The sequence below is a fragment of the Schistocerca cancellata genome, chromosome 1 (genome assembly GCF_023864275.1).
Source record: "Schistocerca cancellata isolate TAMUIC-IGC-003103 chromosome 1, iqSchCanc2.1, whole genome shotgun sequence".
In the NCBI taxonomy this organism is placed as follows: domain Eukaryota; kingdom Metazoa; phylum Arthropoda; class Insecta; order Orthoptera; family Acrididae; genus Schistocerca; species Schistocerca cancellata.
In genome coordinates this window covers 287,674,183-287,693,823 of record NC_064626.1, presented here as the reverse complement: position 1 = coordinate 287,693,823, position 19,641 = coordinate 287,674,183, and the positions used below count along the sequence as shown (strand labels likewise).

General features: G+C 45.3%; 1 protein-coding gene across 1 annotated transcript in view; it reads left to right on the top strand.

Moving 5' to 3' along the window:
• Window positions 1-19,641, top strand: part of LOC126170472 (11-beta-hydroxysteroid dehydrogenase type 2-like) — a gene marked incomplete at its 3' end in the record, with an annotated part of 61,888 nt that overhangs the window by 23,979 nt on the left and 18,268 nt on the right. The window contains exons 3-4 of the mRNA XM_049920731.1: window positions 4,404-4,625; window positions 8,353-8,535. Coding sequence (XP_049776688.1) covers window positions 4,404-4,625; window positions 8,353-8,535 — 405 coding nt within the window. The remainder of the gene's footprint in view (window positions 1-4,403; window positions 4,626-8,352; window positions 8,536-19,641) is intronic.

Genomic DNA, 19,641 nt, shown 5'->3' with positions numbered 1-19,641 from the left:
ATTTTTAGTTCCTTCCAAATAATTATCATTGATGTGAACTGTTAACTATGATAAAGGGGGAATACTGAAACACCATCTTTTTATTATTCAAGCAAATAATATCACAGTTATATTTCCTATCTACCCTAGCTCTTTCACACTAACAAGAACTTTCATGCAGGATTTCTATTTATTTCACAGAGCTGACCATTACCGCTATAATCCACATAATTGGGTATTGCTTCCGCCATTCCATCTTATCACTCCTCTCGCTACCGCCAGAGTGACTTTGTGCACCCCGCGTAACGACTGACGCCAAACCCCGCACAACAGCTGATCCCAACAGTCTTATTCTGTATCCTTCAGCCGCCCTGCCAGTCGGTTCAGTAGGCGACTGCACCGTGCGGTAGGATTACCACAATCGAGACTCGGCGCAATCCCGTAAGCACAAAATGTTCAAATGTGTGTGAATTCCTAGGGGATCAAACTGCTGAGGTCATCAGTCCCTAGACTTACACCCTACTTAAACTAACTTATGCTAAGAACGACACACACACCCATGCCCGAGGGAGGATTCGAACCTCTGGCGGGAGGGGCTGCGCAATCCGTGACAAGACGCCTCAAACAGTGCGGACACTCTGCCCATCAATTCTGTAAGCCACTCGTTAGTGAGTCAGTGCGCCCGTGCCATGTTGCCATCTCTCCTTGCATCAGCCAATCAAATGCAAGAGACTACAGCTGTGGGGATGGTGATGATGATGATGATGACGATGATGTTTGGTTTGTGGGGCACTCAACTGCTCGGTCATCAGTGCCCATACAAAGTCCCAATTTTGACACAGTCCAATTTTTTTTCACAATTCAATCGAGCCTCTGACGAATGATGATGATGATGAAATGATGAGGACAACACACCCAGCCCCCGGGCAGGGAAAATCCCCAACCCGGCCGGGAATCGAACCTGGGACCCCGTGATCCAGAGACAGCAACGCTAGCCACAAGACCACGAACTGCAGACAGCTGCGAGGATGCTCACGCAACAACTGCACACTCGGCACGGCTCACTGCAGTGCGCACAGCATGCCACACGTGAAGCAGTCAGCTGACAGAAGTACCAGACACACTATATTCCCATCATTGTTTTCGACTACAGGCACATTGGGAGCCCTCACAATTTCGTCAGTGCACGTTGAGATGCTTGGCTAACTCATAGCAACTGAATTGTCAGCTCCTACCCCCTTTTGATCAGAAACCCAAGAGGTCCATCTCGAAGTCCATAAGCAGAAAAATAACCATTACAGTTGATGAATTGTCCAACTAATAAAGCCATTTCAGGACCTGCCGAACAAATGTACTTTCAGGTGCAAAATACTGCAGCTCGTTGATGGGCTTTCATTTACAGCAGCACTTCCTCAATCAAATTACAGGCCGCCTCCCTGTTCAGTCTGCACCTCGCCACAAAGTTGCTCTCAGGAATTTGAAAGGGATTCGTCTCATGCCAAAAATTATTTTGTCAAATGGAGCCACGTTTACATGAACCACCTTGCCTACGTCTGGCCTTCTTTTCAACAGTCCTGTGTGCACTGTGTACACAGCAATGAATCTCGGCTGAAATGTTTGTGTAATAACATTTATGGATTCACTTTCCACTTGGATGCTTCGCAGTGATTCTTCAGTAAAACCTAATTACTAAATCCAAAATAAAAGTCACTTAGTTCTTCTAAATGGCTCTGAGCACTATGGGACATAACTTCTGAGGTCATCAGTCCCCTAGAACTTAGAACTACTTAAACCTAACTAACCTAAGGACATCACACACATCCATGCCCGAGGCAGGATTCGAACCTGCGACCATAGCGCGGTTCCAGGCTGTAGCGCCTAGAACCACTTGACCACCCCGGCTGGCTTAGTTCTTCTAAAATAACATATTATCTCCGTAATCGAAACACATCAAACCAAACGAACGGCCTTACCGATACGTCACCGCCTCTTGGTACAGTAAACGAATAATCGGCAGGCGGATCGATCGTTAACAGGCCTCACAAGGGAACCTCCCCATCGCACCCCTCTCAGATCTAGTTATAAGCTGGCTCAGTGGATAGGCCTTGAAAAGTTGAACACAGATCAATCGAGAAAACAGGAAGAAGTTGTGTGGAACTATGAAAAAATAAGCAAAATATACAAACTGAGTAGTCCATGCGTAAGATATGCAATATCAAGGATAGTACGAGCTCAGGAGCGCCGCGGTCGCGTGGTTAGCGTGAGCAGCTGCGGAACGAGAGGTCCTTGGTTTAAGTCTTGCCTCGACCGAAAAGTTTAATTTTTTATTTTTAGACAATTATTATCTGTCCGTCCGTCCGTCCGATGTGAGGTAACTGCGCTACACCATTGGGGACGCTACACCTATACAAACATCGAAACACTCGTCAGTCGACTACCGCGCACGGAAGAGAGAGTGTTCCTGCTAACGAGACTCCCTGGCTGGCAGTTGACTGTTCGCTATTTTGGACGAGAGAGCATTAAATACGTGAGATGTATTCCGTGGGCAATATGAATCCAGCAAATATAGCTCGCGACTTCAATAACAATCACACGATTTTGCGGTGCGGTCGCAAAACACAGACACTAAACTTATTACAGTGAACAGAGACGTCAATGAACGAACGGACAGATCATAAATTTGCGAAAATAAAGAAAGTAAACTTCTCACTCGAGGGAAGACTTGAACCAGGGAACTCTCGTTCTGCAGCTGCTCACGCTAACCACGGGACCACAGCGCTCCGTAGCTCACATTCTCCTTGATGTTGCCATCTTGCGCATGGACTACTGAGTCTGTATATTTTGCTTATTTTTTTCATAGTTCCACACAACTTCTTCCTGTTTTCTCGATTGATCTGTGTTCAGTTTTTCAAGACCTATCCACTGTGCCAACTTATAACTAAATCTGAAGGGGGTGCGATGGGGAGGTTCCCTTGTCAGTAGTGTACAGAATAGCACCTTTGGCTATCGAACTGAAAATGATGTCACTACAGAAGCTAACCTACGGAACCGAACACCATGGTCGACACATTGCTATGCTCGAACGGCATGTCAACAGTGGTAAAACAAAGTGATGTGAGAGATGGAGCACGAGAGTAGAGGCATTTGAAGGTACTTAGGATTCTGATTTTTTTTTTCCTTTGTTGAGTTTCGATTCCCCCCGAAGGGGGCGGGCTGGCAGTAGCTTAGTATGCCGCTCTTCAGTCTACAGAATTTGTTTTAAAAAGAGGAAGATAATAAATAATAAAAACAGGTGATAAAATCTGAGACTTAAATGGTAACATGGCGGAAAAAATCGTGGAACATAAAACATAGAAACAAAGGGATGATGATGCTAATAAAAAACATATGAAGCAGACAGGTAAAATAATAGACAGACAATTAAAAAACACAGCGACACTCTGGTTTCTGTTCGCAAGAGACATAAAATTCACACCCAGCGACAGCATGATTCTGTTTGCAATACTTTCGAAAGACGAACAAGACTGAACATTCACTTGAACACTGCACTAAGTTGGCAAATATGACATACCAAAGCCGAGGGCAGGTGGGAGGAACATGGACAGATGATGGGAAAATAAAAAGGGGAAAAGGAGAGGAAAAACGAAGGGTGGGGGGGGGATAGAAGCCGATGGAGGATGAGGACCCATAAGAGAAGGGGGTGGGAGGTGCTGGGCAGATGCGACAGGGAGTGGGGAAGGCAGAGGAGGGACCCGGCGGTGGGGGGGGGGAGAAGGAAGGTAGGGAGAGGGTAGGTGGGGAGAAAACAGGATGGAAGACGGGGAAGAGGGAGGCCAGGGAAAGGACGGAGGAATGGAGGGGGGGTGAGGATCAAAGTTGATAGGAGGGATAAATGGAGGGAGAGAGGGCATCATCCGGGAGGAGGAGTTGATGGAAACCACCTTGGGAAAGGAGATGAAGGGTGTGTAGATGGAGGGTAGGGGGGACACAACAGTGAAGGTGTGGCAGGGGGCGGGGATGGGAGAGGAGAGGAGCAGCCAGGGGGTGAGGGGGATCTAGGCGGCGGGAGGTGTAGAGCATGCGGAGATGTTTGAGGAATAGGAGCAGATGGGGGAAAGGAATCAGGTCATAGAGGATCCGCGTGGGGGACGGGAGGCGTATACAGAAGGCGAGGCGGAGTGCATGATGCTCAAGGATCTGGAGCGACTTGTTGAGTTTGGAGGTGGGGGGGGGGGGGGGGTGCAGATATCCAGGCGGGACTGGCATAACAGAGGATAGGTTTCTGAGTTGAAGAATGAACCATATTTTGACAGGAATACAGCGTTTGTGATAGATATCGTCTCAGAAAACTAGATTTGGCGTGTCTTACTGAAAGTATTAGCTCCGAGGAGTGGCATATTTTCTAGCCTTATGGTGCTGCGCAGGATGCGACTCTGGCTTCGGGCACGAACTGGCGCGCCGTTTGGACGGGCTGGGGGTGCCGGTGTTCGCGAGTTGCCTGTACCCCGAGGGTACCGGTGCGCGCAGACTCGCCGCAGACTGCTCCTCCAGGTTGCGCGTGCTGCCGCTAGATGTCACCTCAGACCAGCAGGTGGCTGACGCCGTGGTCTGCGTCGAAGCGGCGCTCTCGGACACAACTGGCGCAGGTATTTCAGAACTTCAGGCATGTTCTTGCAAACATTACATGCTTTTAAAAAACGGTAAATCAAATTCCACTTTTGCCACAATGATCTTAGATATCTTCTACCGCTTTCAGAGGATTAATCCTCCATCTTCAGGCATTCTGAGGAGAAAAAAAAAATACCATCCAAAAAATCCCATTCTATGACACTAGCAAACACCTAACCAGGCCTCACAGGCTCAGTGCCATTAACACAATAATATTTTGACAATATATTTCCCGAAAATGCGAGGTTAAGAAGAGCATAGTTTTATTGGCCAATATTCATCTCCAGCACACGCCAGTTAGGACTCAGCTTTCATAGCAAATATGGCGCTCGACGAAGTCGGTGTGTACTGCAACTATGCCACTTGTTTTGTAAAACAAAAGTAAAAGTTATGCAGAACGAACGACGCAAGTCCGAGAAGTCCTCTCTGAATATTTCAATGGCTCAGATACGCTTTCAAAGCAGTACAGATTCGTAAAACACGACAGTTACAAATTAATCTGTATAATTTATCGTGTACATGTGGTCTTTTCTGTGTATTTCTCAACTGTAAATACTGTTGGCAAAGAAAAATAATCGATGATGCTCATTGAAAGCTTGTATGATCTTATATCTGTGATGTGACAACTGCTTTCAGGAAAAATATACATAGACGCCCACTGGACACCTAATCTGTTCCTATCTGCCAGTTCTCTACCTGCTAGAAGTTACACAAAAATTTCTGTTTACCCTCGTAACACCATGACCTTTATTTTCCTCTGCTGTTGTGGACGATGAGATAGCTGGCGCTTCCTCATCAATCAGGAAATTCATTTCTTCGAAGCATCACTTTGTGCTTCCTTACACATATGTATTTACACATTTTCAGGTATGTGCGGAAATGCATTCGAAGTTAATTGAATTTCTCTTGGTCTCAACAGAAACTGATATGTATTGCACAAAAGCATCCATACAACGTACGATATATTCCACCATACATTCAACAAGAGTCAATATTTTTTAAAGCTCTGCAATCCTCTTCAGTGTATCGTGTAAACTGTCAATACCGATCTCAGATGATCAAAGTAATTGCGCAATAAATATTTTACGTGTGAGATCTTCTTTACGAAATGAAACAGCACAGACACACCCATCATTTAGTACATGATATGGTTTTAAAAAGTAGTAAATAAAATAGTATATAACTTACCTATATTCCCATTAATCTCTCTGAGCATTTCCATAACATGCTGACCGAAACAAGATGTTACAATTCTAAAAAAGTAGCTTTCGTTTTCTTCGGCATCGTCCCTTAATCTGACCACGCAACTTTCCCATGCTCTACAGTATTAATCAAGAGTAGGTCAGTATCTTCGGTAACGAAGTGGGTGATTTGTAGTTACGGTACTGTAGGCTATTACGATTTGGTTCTATCACGAGTGTGGTATTATCGAGGGGAAAAGACACCAGGGCCTTGTTCGCGACGAGAGAGCGAAAGTTGTAGGTATATTTGTAGGTCTTCTGTCGAGACATGATTGGTAAGTTGATGAGGAAGAGAAAGAGTTCAGGAAATGGAGTAACATGATGAAAGTATTAATTTTGTTGTCTAAATCAGTTTGGATCAATTAAATAATAATAAAACACATCATAATCTTTCGCCTTGCGGTATTACCTCCTCACAAATGCGGGTTGGGTAATACGCTCGAGCATGCTTACATTTACAGTTGGTGAAAATCGACTGGATAGGAAAACCTTTCACAACATAACTAGTTTTGATGCAGAACAACTATAGGGTGGTCCATTGATCGTGACCACGCTAAATATCTCACGTAATAAGCGTCAAACGAAAAAACTACAAAGAAAGAAACTTGTCTAGCTTGAAGGGGGAAACCACATCGCGCTACGGTTGACCCACTAGACGGCGCTGCCATAGGTCAAACGGATATCAACTGCGTTTTTTTAAATAGGAACCCCCATTTTTTATTACATATTCGTGTAGTACGTAAAGAAATATGAATGTTTTAGTTGGACCACTTTTTTCGTTTCGCGATAGATGGCGATGTAATAGTCACAAACGTATGGCTCACAACTTTAGACGAACAGTTGGTAACAGGTAGGGTTTTTAAATTAAAATACAGAACGTAGGTACGTTTGAACGCTTTATTTCGCTTGTTCCAATGTGATACACGTACCTTTGTGAACTTATCATTTCTGAGAACGCATTCTGTTACAGCGTGACTACCTGTAAATACCACATTAATGCAATAAATGCTCAAAATGATGTCCGTCAACCTCAATGCATTTGGCAATACGTGTAACGACATACCTCTCAACAGCGAGTAGTTCGCCTTCCGTAATGTTCGCACATGCATTGACAATGCGCTGACGCATGTTGTCAGGCGTTGTCGGTGGATCACGATATCAAATATCCTTCAACTTTCCCCTCAGAGAGAAATCCAGGGACGTCAGATTCGCTGAACGTGTGGGCCATGGTATGGTGCTTCAACGACCAATCCATCTGTCATGAAATATGGTATTCAATACCGCTTCAACGGCACGCGAGCTGTGTGCCGGACATCCATCATGTTGGAAGTACATCGCCATTCTGTCATGCAGTGAAACGTCTTGTAGAAACAACGGTAGAACATTACGTCATTTAGAGTTCCATCGATAGAATGGGGGCCAATTATCCTTCCTCCCATAATGCCGCACCATACATTAACCCGCCAAGGTCGCTGATGTTCCACTTGTCGCAGCCATCGTGGATTTTCCGCTGCCCAATAGTGCATATTATGCCGGTTTACGTTATAGCTGTTGGTGAGTGACGCTTCGTCGCTAAATAGAACGCGTGCAAGAAATCTGTCATCGTCCCGTAATTTCTCTTGTGCCCAGTGGCAGAACTGTACACGACGTTCAAACTCGTCGCCATGCAATTCCTGGTGCATAGAAATATGGTACGGGTGTTATCGATGTTGATGTAGCACTCTCAACACCGACGTTTTTGAGATTCCCGATTCTCGCGCAATTTGTCTGCTACTGATGTGCGGATTAGCTGCGACGGCAGCTAAAACATCTACTTGGGCATCATCATTTGTTGCAGGTCGTGGTTGACGTTTCACATGTGGCTGAACATTTCCCGTTTCCTTAAATAACGTAACTATCCGGCGAACGGTCTGGACAGTAGGATGACGTCGTCCAGGATACCGAGCGGCATACATAGCACACGCCCGTTGGGCATTTTGATGACAATAGCCATACATCAATACGATATCGACCTTTTCCGCAATTGGTAAACGGTCCATTTCAACACGGGTAATGTATCACGAAGCAAATACCGTCCGCACTGCCGGAATGTTACGTTATACCACGTACTTATACGTTTGTGGCTGTTACAGCGCCATCTATCACAAAGCGAAAAAAGTGGTCCAACTATAACATTCATATTTCTTTACGTACTACACGAATATTTAATAAAAAATGGAGGTTCCTATTTAAAAAAACGCAGTTGAAATCCGCATGACCTATAGCAGCACCATCTAGCGGGCCAACCATAGCGCCGTCTGATTTCCCCCTTCAAGCTAGACGAGTTTCGTTCTTTGTAGTTTTTTCGTTTGATGCTTATTTCGTGAGACATTTGGTCCGGTCGCTATCAATGGACCACCCTGTATATCTCTATCAGACAAAACATGCGTTCTGAAGGTACGCTATACTTTCGTTCTTATTCTAGAGTTATGGGCGGTGGTAAACAACGCAGGAATCGGCGACTGCGGCGAAGTTGATATCACGCCACTGGAGAAATTCCAGAAGGTGCTGGACGTAAACACGATGGGCGCCATAAGGGTCTCCAAGGCATTCCTGCCGCTCCTCAAGAAGTCCAAGGGCCGCCTCATCAACGTCACCAGTCCTTATGGTAAGTACAGCCATAGGAATCTTTTGGGGCAAGTTAGTCTTACTATCAGTGAAAAGAGAAATATGGCGACAAGGAAGGGTGTTGCAAGTAATCTGCTAAGAAAGAAGGTTGTTTACCGCAGAAAATTTGTACATACATATAAACTTGAGATGGTATCTTGCAGGAACTGGTGTTTTCAGTTTGTCAAAGCGTTTCCGACACGACGAGTTTTAAGTGTCATAATCTAAAGTTGAGGCTTGAAGGAGGAGCACGTAATTGGAAGCTATAGTCAATAAAATGCTAGCTATGAAACGTATAAACCGGACTATATGAGCTCCTTTTGACCAAAAGTAACTGCAACCCCAGAGTAAGAATCCCATAAATGATTGAAATTGATGTCAGGCGTTATAGTTTTAGGAGTGTTACTGTTGTTGGTACTTAGAACTTAGCGTCATTAGAGATGGAGAAAAAGACCGGATTATGAAAGAATTGGAAACGAAATCGGCAGTGTCGTTTTCAAAGGTACTTTTCCGGCATCCGCCGTTTGGACTAAGTAATCTGGGAACAACACGGAAACCTTAATCTTCATGTCCGTAAGTGTAGTAGTTGTTTTTGTTGTTGTTGTTGTTGTTGAGGTCTTCTATCCTAAGACTGGTGTGATGCAGCACTCCGGGCTACTTTGTCTCGTGCAAGCCTCTTCATCTACTGCAATCCACATCCATTTGAACTTTCTTACTGTACTCATCTGTTGGTCTCCCTCTGTAATTTTGGTCCCCCCACACTTTCCTTCAACATTAAATCGCCGCCCGAGTGGCCGTGCGGTTCTAGGCGCTACAGTCGGGAACCGAGCGACCGCTACGGTCGCAGGTTCGAATCCTGCCTCGGGCATAGATGTGTGTGATGTCATTAGGTTAGTTAGATTTAATTAGTTCTAAGTTCTAGGCGACTGATGACCTCAGAAGTTAAGTCGCAAAGTGCTCAGAGCCATTTTTCAACATTAAATTGACAATCCCCGTATGTTTCAGAATGTGTCCTATCAACCGCTCCCTGCTTTTAGGCAAGTTGTGCCACAAATTTCTTTGCTCCTCAGTTCTGTTCAGTTCCTTCTGATTAGTTACGCGATTTACCCACCTAATCTTCAGCACTCTTTTGTAGCGCCACATTTCAAAAGCTTCTTTCTCTTCTTGTCTGAACTGCTCATCGTCCACGTCTCATTTCTGCACATGGCTACATTCCAGACAAATGCCTTCAAAAAAGACTTCCTAACATATTCGATGTTAACCAATTTATCTTCTTCAGAACACTTTTTTTTGCCATTCGCATTCTGCATTTCATATTTTCTCTACTTCGGCAATCATAAATAATTTTGCTGCGCAAATGGCAAAATTCATCTTCTACTTTTATTGTCTCGTTTCAAATCTAATACCCTCAGCATCGCCTGATTTATTTCGACTACCTTCCATTACCCTTGTTTTGCTGTTACTAATGTTCTTCTTTCATCCTTCTTTAAATACACTGTCTATTCCGTTCAACTGCACTTCCGAGTATTTTTGCTACCTCTCACATAATTACAATGTCGTCAGCAAACCACAAAGTTCTTCCTTATCCAATTTCTTCCTCACTTTGCTTCAATGCTTGCTCAGTGTACATAAAAGTGTTATATAATCATTTGCTAACCCTATTTTAAACCTGATAACTTCAGAAATTTGAAGAATGTATTCCATTCAACATTCTCATAAGCTTTATCCCAACAGACAAATGCTATAAACGTAAGTTTGCTTTTTCTTAAGCTACCTTCTAAGATTGATCTTTCAAATTCTTGTCGCAGTATAATATCTTCCGTCTCGTCGTCATCTACTTCCTATTCCCTGTCCATAAAGCTGCCTTCAAATTCATTTCCCTTGTACAGCCTCTCTATGTATCCCTTCCACCTTTCAGGCTTCTCTTCTTTGTTTAGCGTTACTTTTCCATCTGAGCTCTTGATATCCATACAGCTGATTCTCTTTTCTCCAAAGGCCTCCTTAATTTGACTATAGGCGGTATCTACTTGTACTTTCCTTAGTTATACATGGAGTATCCTTACATTTGTCCACCAGCCACTCCTGCTTAGCCGTTTTGTACTTCCTGTCAATCTCACTTTTAGATGTTACTGTTCCCTTCCGCCTGCTTCATTTACTGCGTTTTTAATTTCTTCTTTCATCAATTAAATTCAATATATCCTTTGATGTCCAAGAATTTCTACTAGTCTTGTCTCTCACTTATTTGATCGTCTGCTGCCTTCACTACTTCATATCTCAAAGCTACCCATTCGTTTTCTACTGTATTCTTTTTCCTCTTTTCAGTCAGTCATTTCCCAGTGCTCCTTTTGAAAATCTTAATCTCTGGGCTTTCAATTTAACCAGGTCCCATTTCCTTAATTTCCTGCCTTCTCACAACTTCAGCTATACTTATATGTAGTAAATGGTTAAGTGTATGACGTTAAAGGACCTCTGAAGCTGTTCGCAGATGTTGCTTTATAGATAGCGAAGTCACAGCAGCGTAAATGTGTAAATAAATGCATAAAGAACTGAAGAAAATCTACTTGTGGTAAAGGTGGCAATTGACCCAATAGAAAAAAATAGGTATTGTGCATAAACGGGCGGAAAGACCCACATTTATTCGATAACACAGCTGCCAATAAAACAATGTAAGCAGTAACAAGAGTAAAATACACTGACAAGTCAAAACATTATGACCACTGCCCATCGCTACGTTGGATGCCGCCAGGTGGCGTTGCGGGCACCTGGCGCGATAGCAAAAGTACACCACTGGCCATTAAAATTGCGACACCAAGAAGAAATACAGATGATAAACGGGTACTCATTGGACAAATATATTATACTAGAACTGACAAGTGATTACATTTTCACGCAATTTGGGTGCATAGATCCTGAGAAATCAGTACCCAGAACAACCACCTATGGCCGTAATAACGGCCTTGATACGCCTGGGCCTTGAGTCAAACAGAGCTTGGATGGCGTGTACAGGTATAGCTGCCCATAGAGCTTCAACACGATACCACAGTTCATCAAGAGTAGTGACTGGCGTATTGTGACGGGCCAGTTTCTCGGCCACCATTGACCAGTGGTTTTCAGTTGGTGAGAGATCTGGAGAATGTGCTGGCCAGGGCAGTAGTCGAACATTTTCTGTATCCAGAAAGGCGCGTACAGGACCTTCAACATGCGGTCGTGCATTATCCTGCTGAAATGTAGGATTTCGCAAGTATCAAATGAAGGGTAGAGCCACGGGTCGTAACAAAATGTAACGTCCACTGTTCAAAGCGCCGTCAATGCGAACAAGAGGTGACGGAGACGTGTAACCAAGGGTACCCCATACCATCACGCCGGGTGATACGCCAGTATGGCGATGACGAATACACGCTTCCAATGTGCGTTCACCGCGAAGTCTCCAAACACGGATGCGACCATCATGATGCTGTAAACAGAACCTGGATTCATCCGAAAAAATGACGTTTTGCTATTCGCGCACCCCGTTTAATCGTTCAGTACACCATCGCAGGCACTCCTGTCTGTGATGCAGCGTGAAGGGTAACCGCAGCCATGGTCTCCGAGCTGATAGTCCATGTTACTGCAAACGTCGTCGAACTGTTCGTGCAGATGGTTGTAGTCTTGCAAACATCCCCATCTGTTGACTCAGGGATCGAGACGTGGCTGCACGATCCGTTACAGCCATGCGGATAAGATGCCTGTCATCTAGAGTGCTAGTGATACGAGGCTGTTGGAATCTAACACGGCGTTCCATATTACCCTCCCGAACCCACCGATTCCATATTCTGCTAACAGTCATTGGATCTCGACCAACGTAAGCATCAGTGTCGCATACGATAAACTGCAATCGCGATAGGCTACAATCCGACCTTTATCAAAGTCGGAAACATGATGGTACGCACTTCTCCTCCTTACACGAGCCATCACAACAACGTTTCACCAGGCAACGCCGGTCAACTGCTGTTTGTGTATGAGAAATCGGTTGGGAACTTTCCTCATGTCAACATGTTGTAGGTGTCGCCACCGGTGCCAACCTTGTGTGAATGCTCTGAAAAGCTATTCATTTGCATATCACAGCATCTTCTTACTGTCGGTTAAATTTCGCGTCTGTAGCACGTCATCTTCGTGGTGTAGCAATTTTAATGGCCAGTAGTGTACGTAAGTGGAGCAGAGACAGCCGGAGGATCACCCTGGCGAACATATGGGGTGCAAGTGGGGAAATTCATTGAGATAAGCGACTTTGACAAAGGTAGATTTTTACTGCGCAGAGCCTGCACTGGACACAGGTCCATCGAGATTCGACCGTCGATCAATGGAGACATGTCGTCAATTCGGCTGATTCACATTTTTGCTACTCTAGATCTCTGGTCGTCTCCACAACACCGTCATCGAGGTGAATGGCGACTTGAAACGTACAGCGCGCCACGGACACAGGCTGATGGGAGGATCATTATGCTGTGGGAGACATTCTACTGCGCTTGCGTGAGACCTGTGATAGTAATCGAAGATCCGCTGAGGTCTGCGAATCTCCTACATCTCTTCACGGTTGACATCTATCTCGACGGCGATGTTGTCTTTCAGCGGTTTGAATGACCATGTCTCAGAGCCAGAACCGGCTACAGTGGTTTTAGGAGCATTACAGTAAACTCGCATTGATGTCTCGGTGACCAAATTGGTCTAATGTAAATCCTACCGAACCCATCTGAGTCGCTATATGACGCTATTACCGCATACGCAAATTACCGGCCAGTTATTTACGTGAACTGCATGACCTGTGATTGTAAATCTAATACCACATTCCTCCACAAACCTACCAACAAAATGTCGGATGCCTGATATGCAGAATCAGTGATGTATTTTGTTCCAAGGACGGTCAGACAAGCTATTAGGCAGGTGGTCATAATGTTTTGGCTCATCAGTGCATCTTAGACTAACTATACAGGGCGACCTAAGCCGGTATGGCCTAGACGATACATTGGAAGAATCTTAACGAATTTTAATTCACTCACAGGATATCTGGCGTGCAACGTATCACATTGCTCGTTAGTTTGAGACCCTTATAAGTAGAAGATATATATATATATATATATATATATATATATATATATATATACTCTCCTGGAAATGGAAAAAAGAACACATTGACACCGGTGTGTCAGACCCACCATACTTGCTCCGGACACTGCGAGAGGGCTGTACAAGCAATGATCACACGCACGGCACAGCGGACACACCAGGAACCGCGGTGTTGGCCGTCGAATGGCGCTAGCTGCGCAGCATTTGTGCACCGCCGCCGTCAGTGTCAGCCAGTTTGCCATGGCATACGGAGCTCCATCGCAGTCTTTAACACTGGTAGCATGCCGCGACAGCGTGGACGTGAACCGTACGTGCAGTTGACGGACTTTGAGCGAGGGCGTATAGTGGGCATGCGGGAGGCCGGGTGGACGTACCGCCGAATTGCTCAACACGTGGGGCGTGAGGTCTCCACAGTATATCGATGTTGTCGCCAATGGTCGGCGGAAGGTGCACGTGCCCGTCGACCTGGGACCGGACCGCAGCGACGCACGGATGCACGCCAAGACCGTAGGATCCTACGCAGTGCCGTAGGGGACCGCACCGCCACTTCCCAGCAAATTAGGGACACTGTTGCTCCTGGGGTATCGGCGAGGACCATTCGCAACCGTCTCCATGAAGCTGGGCTACGGTCCCGCACACCGTTAGGCCGTCTTCCGCTCACGCCCCAACATCGTGCAGCCCGCCTCCAGTGGTGTCGCGACAGGCGTGAATGGAGGGACGAATGGAGACGTGTCGTCTTCAGCGATGAGAGTCGCTTCTGCCTTGGTGCCAATGATGGTCGTATGCGTGTTTGGCGCCGTGCAGGTGAGCGCCACAGTCAGGACTGCATACGACCGAGGCACACAGGGCCAACACCCGGTATCATGGTGTGGGGAGCGATCTCCTACACTGGCCGTACACCACTGGTGATCGTCGAGGGGACACTGAATAGTGCACGGTACATCCAAACCGTCATCGAACCCATCGTTCTACCATTCCTAGACCGGCAAGGGAACTTGCTGTTCCAACAGGACAATGCACGTCCGCATGTATCCCGTGCCACCCAACGCGCTCTAGAAGGTGTAAGTCAACTACCCTGGCCAGCAAGATCTCCGGATCTGTCCCCCATTGAGCATGTTTGGGACTGGATGAAGCGTCGTCTCACGCGGTCTGCACGTCCAGCACGAACGCTGGTCCAACTGAGGCGCCAGGTGGAAATGGCATGGCAAGCCGTTCCACAGGACTACATCCAGCATCTCTACGATCGTCTTCATGGGAGAATAGCAGCCTGCATTGCTGCGAAAGGTGGATATACACTGTACTAGTGCCGACATTGTGCATGCTCTGTTGCCTGTGTCTATGTGCCTGTGGTTCTGTCAGTGTGATCATGTGATGTATCTGACCCCAGGAATGTGTCAATAAAGTTTCCCCTTCCTGGGACAATGAATTCACGGTGTTCTTATTTCAATTTCCATGAGTATATATATATATATATATATATATATATATATATATATATATATATATATATATATATATATATTCATTTTCAAATATATGCGGCGCATCTGGCCGCAATTTAGTTGTCTAAGAACGAGAGCGGCCTGGAGATGATCGAAGGCCAGTGGCAGATGTAAAAAATCGTTGTGCAGCACAGAGAAATTACCTTTTAAAAGTCGGAATGGTACGTTTCAAGAAGGGTCAGGAAGCAGAACTTATTCCCACATATGGCTAGCGAATTATCTACGATGTGAAATTAAAGGCATTCGAGCTAGCATGGAGGCTCATAGACAGTCTCGGTTTCTGGGAATTATTCGCGAATGGAAAAGGCAGAGGAAAATGATAGTGGTGTCACGAGACGTACCATGTGCCACGCCATATGCCGTAAGATGGCTTGGTGAGAATAGAAGTAGATGTAGATAAATGCCGATAGGCATGATCGTTCATAATTGGTTATTAATATGTACAACGGTATCACAACCAGGAAGGAGGAGTTTTGTGACTCCACTTCCAAAGATAACGAGATATGTTTTAAGACTTCAAAATCTGGGGTACATGATGTCACAAGTAAGTGAACGAACTGTAAGAGGTTGCAGGGAACAGAGGAAGCAAGCTCCGCCCGTCGACTCCCGGTGCGTTGGACGCTGGCGCGTGAGGGGCAGTGAGGCAGTGTGAGGGGAATACGTCGCGCTCACGTCATGCCGCGCTGGCACTACACTTGCACTGACATCTCAACCTCTCCACCAAGTAGCGTTTATGAGTGCCATCTACTGGTCGTTGTACGCCTACATACTACATGATACATACAACACAACGGAGGAGTTTCTGTTGAGAGGCCAGACAAACGTGTGGTTCCTAAAGAGGGGCAGCAGTCTTTTCAGTAGTTACAGGGGCAACAGTCTGGATGATTGACTGATCTGGACTTGTAAATCAACCAAAACTGCCTTGCTTTTGCTCGTACTGCGAACGGCTGAAAGCAAGGGGAAACTACAGGCGTAATTTTTCCCGAGGGCGTGTAGCTCTACTGTATGGTTTACTGATGATAGCATCCGCTTGGCTAAAATATTCCGGAGATAAAATCGTCCCTCATTCGTATCTCCGGGCGGGGACTAAACAGGATGACGTCGTCATCAGGAGAAACAAAAGTGGCGTTCTACGGATCGGAGCGTGGAATGTCAGATCCCTTAATCGGGCAGTTAGGTTAGAAAATTTAGAAACGGAAATGGATAGGTTAAAGTTAGATAAAATGGGAATTAGTGAAGATCGGTGGCAGGAGGAACAGAACTCCTGGTCAGCTGAATACAAGTTTATACATACAAAATTAGATGGGGGTAATGCAGGAGTAGGGTTAATAATGAGTAAAAAACTAGGAACACAGAAAAGCTACTACGAACAATATAGGGGACGCATTATTGTAGCCAAGATTAACACGAAGCCCACACCCACCACAGTAGCACAAGTTTATATGCCAACTAGCTACGCAGATGAGGAAGAGATTGAGGAAATGTATTGTATGATGAGATAAAAGAAATTATTCAGTTAATTAAGGGAGCCAAAAATAGTTATGGGGGATTGAAATTCGACAGTATTAAAAGGAACTGAGAGGAAAGTAGTAGGTGAATATGGACTGGGGAAAGCAATGAGAGAGGAAGCCACCTGGTAGAATTTTGCATAAAGCATAATTTAATCATAGCTAACATTTGGTTTAAGCATCATGAGAGAAAGTTGTATACGTGGAGGAGACCTGTAGACAGCGGAAGATTTCAGATTGATTATATAATGTTTAGACATAGATTTAGGAACCAATTTTAAAGTGCAATATATCTCCAGGGGCAGATGTGGTCTCTGACGACAGTTTATCGGTCATGAAATCCAGATTAAAACTGAAAAAAGAGGACGGATCCGGATAAACTGAAATCACGAGAAGTTGTAGACGATATCGGGGGAACATTAGGGAAAGTTTGACAAGAACAGGGGAAAGGAATATAGAAGATAATGGATAGCTCTGAGAGATGAAATAGTGAAGGCAGCAGAGGATCAAGTAGGTAAAAAGACGAGGGCGAGTAGAAAACCTTGAGTAACACAAGAGATATTGAATTTAATCGATGAAAGGAGGAAATATTAAAAGGCAATAAATGAAGCAGGAGAAAGGGAATACAAACGTCTGAAAAATGAGATTGACAGGAAGAGCAAAATGGCTAAGCATGAATGTTTACAGAACAAATGTAAGGATGTAGAACGATATATTATTAGGGGTGAGATAGACACTGACTACAGGAAAATTAAAGAGACCTTTGGAGAAAAGAGAACCACCTGTATGAATATCAAGGGCTCAGATGGAAAACCAGTACTAAGCGAAGAAGGGATGGCAGAACAGTGGAAAGAGTATACAGAGGGTCTATACAAGAGAGGTGCACTTGAGAGCAATATTATGGAAATAGAAGAGGACTTAGAGGAAGATGAGGATGGAGATGTGATACGGCGTCAAGAATTTGACAAACCACTGAAAGACCTAAGTCGAAACAAGGTCCCAGAAGTAAACAACATTCCATAAGAGCTACTGATAGCCTTGGCAGAGGCAGCCATGACAAAACTCTTCCATCTGGTGAGCAAGATGTACGAGACAGGCGAAAAAGCCTCAGAAGAAGAATATAAAATCCCAGTTACAAAGGAAGCAGGTGCTTAAAGGTGTGAAAATTACCGAATTTTCAGTTTAATAAGCCACGGCTGCAAATTACTATCAAGAATCATTCACATAAGAATGGAAAAACTCGTAGAAGCCGACCTGGGGGAAGATCAGTTTGAATTCCGGAGAACTGAAGGAACATGTGATGCAAAACTGACTCTACGGAATCTGCTCAGGGATTCTTCAGGGCGACTTCGATTCTTGTCTGCACACTGCCGTGACCTGTAGTTGACGTTGTTCAGGCAGAGCTTGCCACCTCTCTGGTCACGGCTGGTCCCAGCCACTTCTCTCACTCTTGGCTATTCCGGCAGTTCAGCCGGCCGCGGTGGCCGTGCGGTTCTAGGCGCTGCAGTCCGGAACCGCGGGACTGCTACGGTCGCAGGTTCGAATCCTGCCTCGGGCATGGATGTGTGTGATGTCCTTAGGTTAGTTACGTTTAAGTAGTTCTAAGTTCTAGGGGACTGATGATCTAAGATGTTAAGTCCCATAGTGCTCAGAGCCTTTTGAACCATTCATTCCGACAGTTCATAGACTGGGGAAAATGAGATGCCTGTCTGCTGTGGCAGATGGCGGCGTTTTCTCCTTTTACGGTTCACCTTTTCAGGCCCTGCTACATTACCATACGAGGGCAGTCCCCACTCATCACTCTCGATGGAAGAATATTCCAGTCATTTGTGGGCAGGAGAGTCCGAGTTCGGCTTGCCTCTCTGCTGCGTCAGATTAGAGTCCGTCAGTTGATGGCGTTTCCGTCTTCTCTGGTGAGCCTTTTTCGCTGGCGCTGCCATCCCCCATTCCGTCTGGCTGCAGCCTGAGTAAGACTGGCAGCTGTGCCAGTTGGCAACAAGGGGTCCACCACAACTGTCCCGTCTTGGCCTCCCTTCTCTGGTCTTGTAGCAACTGCAACTGTCGTGATCGCCAGAGAATCTGACATACTTCTTCTGTGCTGCGGCAGTACTTTGCCACGTGCTCCAGGCTGGACTGGACAGCCTATATGTCGGCAGGGAAGCCTAACAGCTTCTGAAGCTAGGAGATCTCCTCAGCTCTTCTCACAGTTTTAAGACTGCCTGCGGATCTCACGACTATGGTGAACAGCAGCAGCCTCCTTTTGTCAGTTCAGTGTTGCAGCTTGACGGCCATATCACTAAAGCCAGCATGCAGCAGTTCTTCTTGATACCTGTGTGAGACGCTCAGCTTCTACCGCAGGACAGTAGTTTAAATTGTGAAAAGGGGCCAAAATAAGGGGCTGTCAGTTACACTCGAACATACAACTTTATTATTTGATCAAACATTACAAGAGCCCAATTTTTTTAAACACACAGCTTTAATCTTTGGGGCTTTATTACCGGCTGAAAGCCACTTTAATTTAAAAACGGCCGAAGGCCAATAACTTAAATAATCAGAAATTTCAAAGGCAAGCCTTATCTTACAACAGTTCTTTATTTAGGCTGAAGGCACAAAGAATCTGAGATTTTCAGAGCAAACAATTTGAATTCAGATCGGCTGAAGGCCTAACACTTAAAGTCCATAATATTATTTTTTTCTTAAACTACCAATGGCCTTGCGTGAAACAGTTCTTTAATTTAGGCTGAAGGCCTTAAGAATCTTACGCCTTAAGGGCAAAACAATTTTAATATAAAAATCGGCTAAAAGCCATACAAGTACAAACAACAAGAACAAACAAGAAAAGGGAGTACACCCAAGGGCGTTCAAAAGTTCCGAGGGTCGGCCTGGAATTCAAACACTTACGCTCGCTTAGGTGAGACAGGCAGTCGGGCCAACAATTCTCAATCCGACGGCAACCCAACTGACAGACAGTCAACGGACCAAGCGACAGGATAA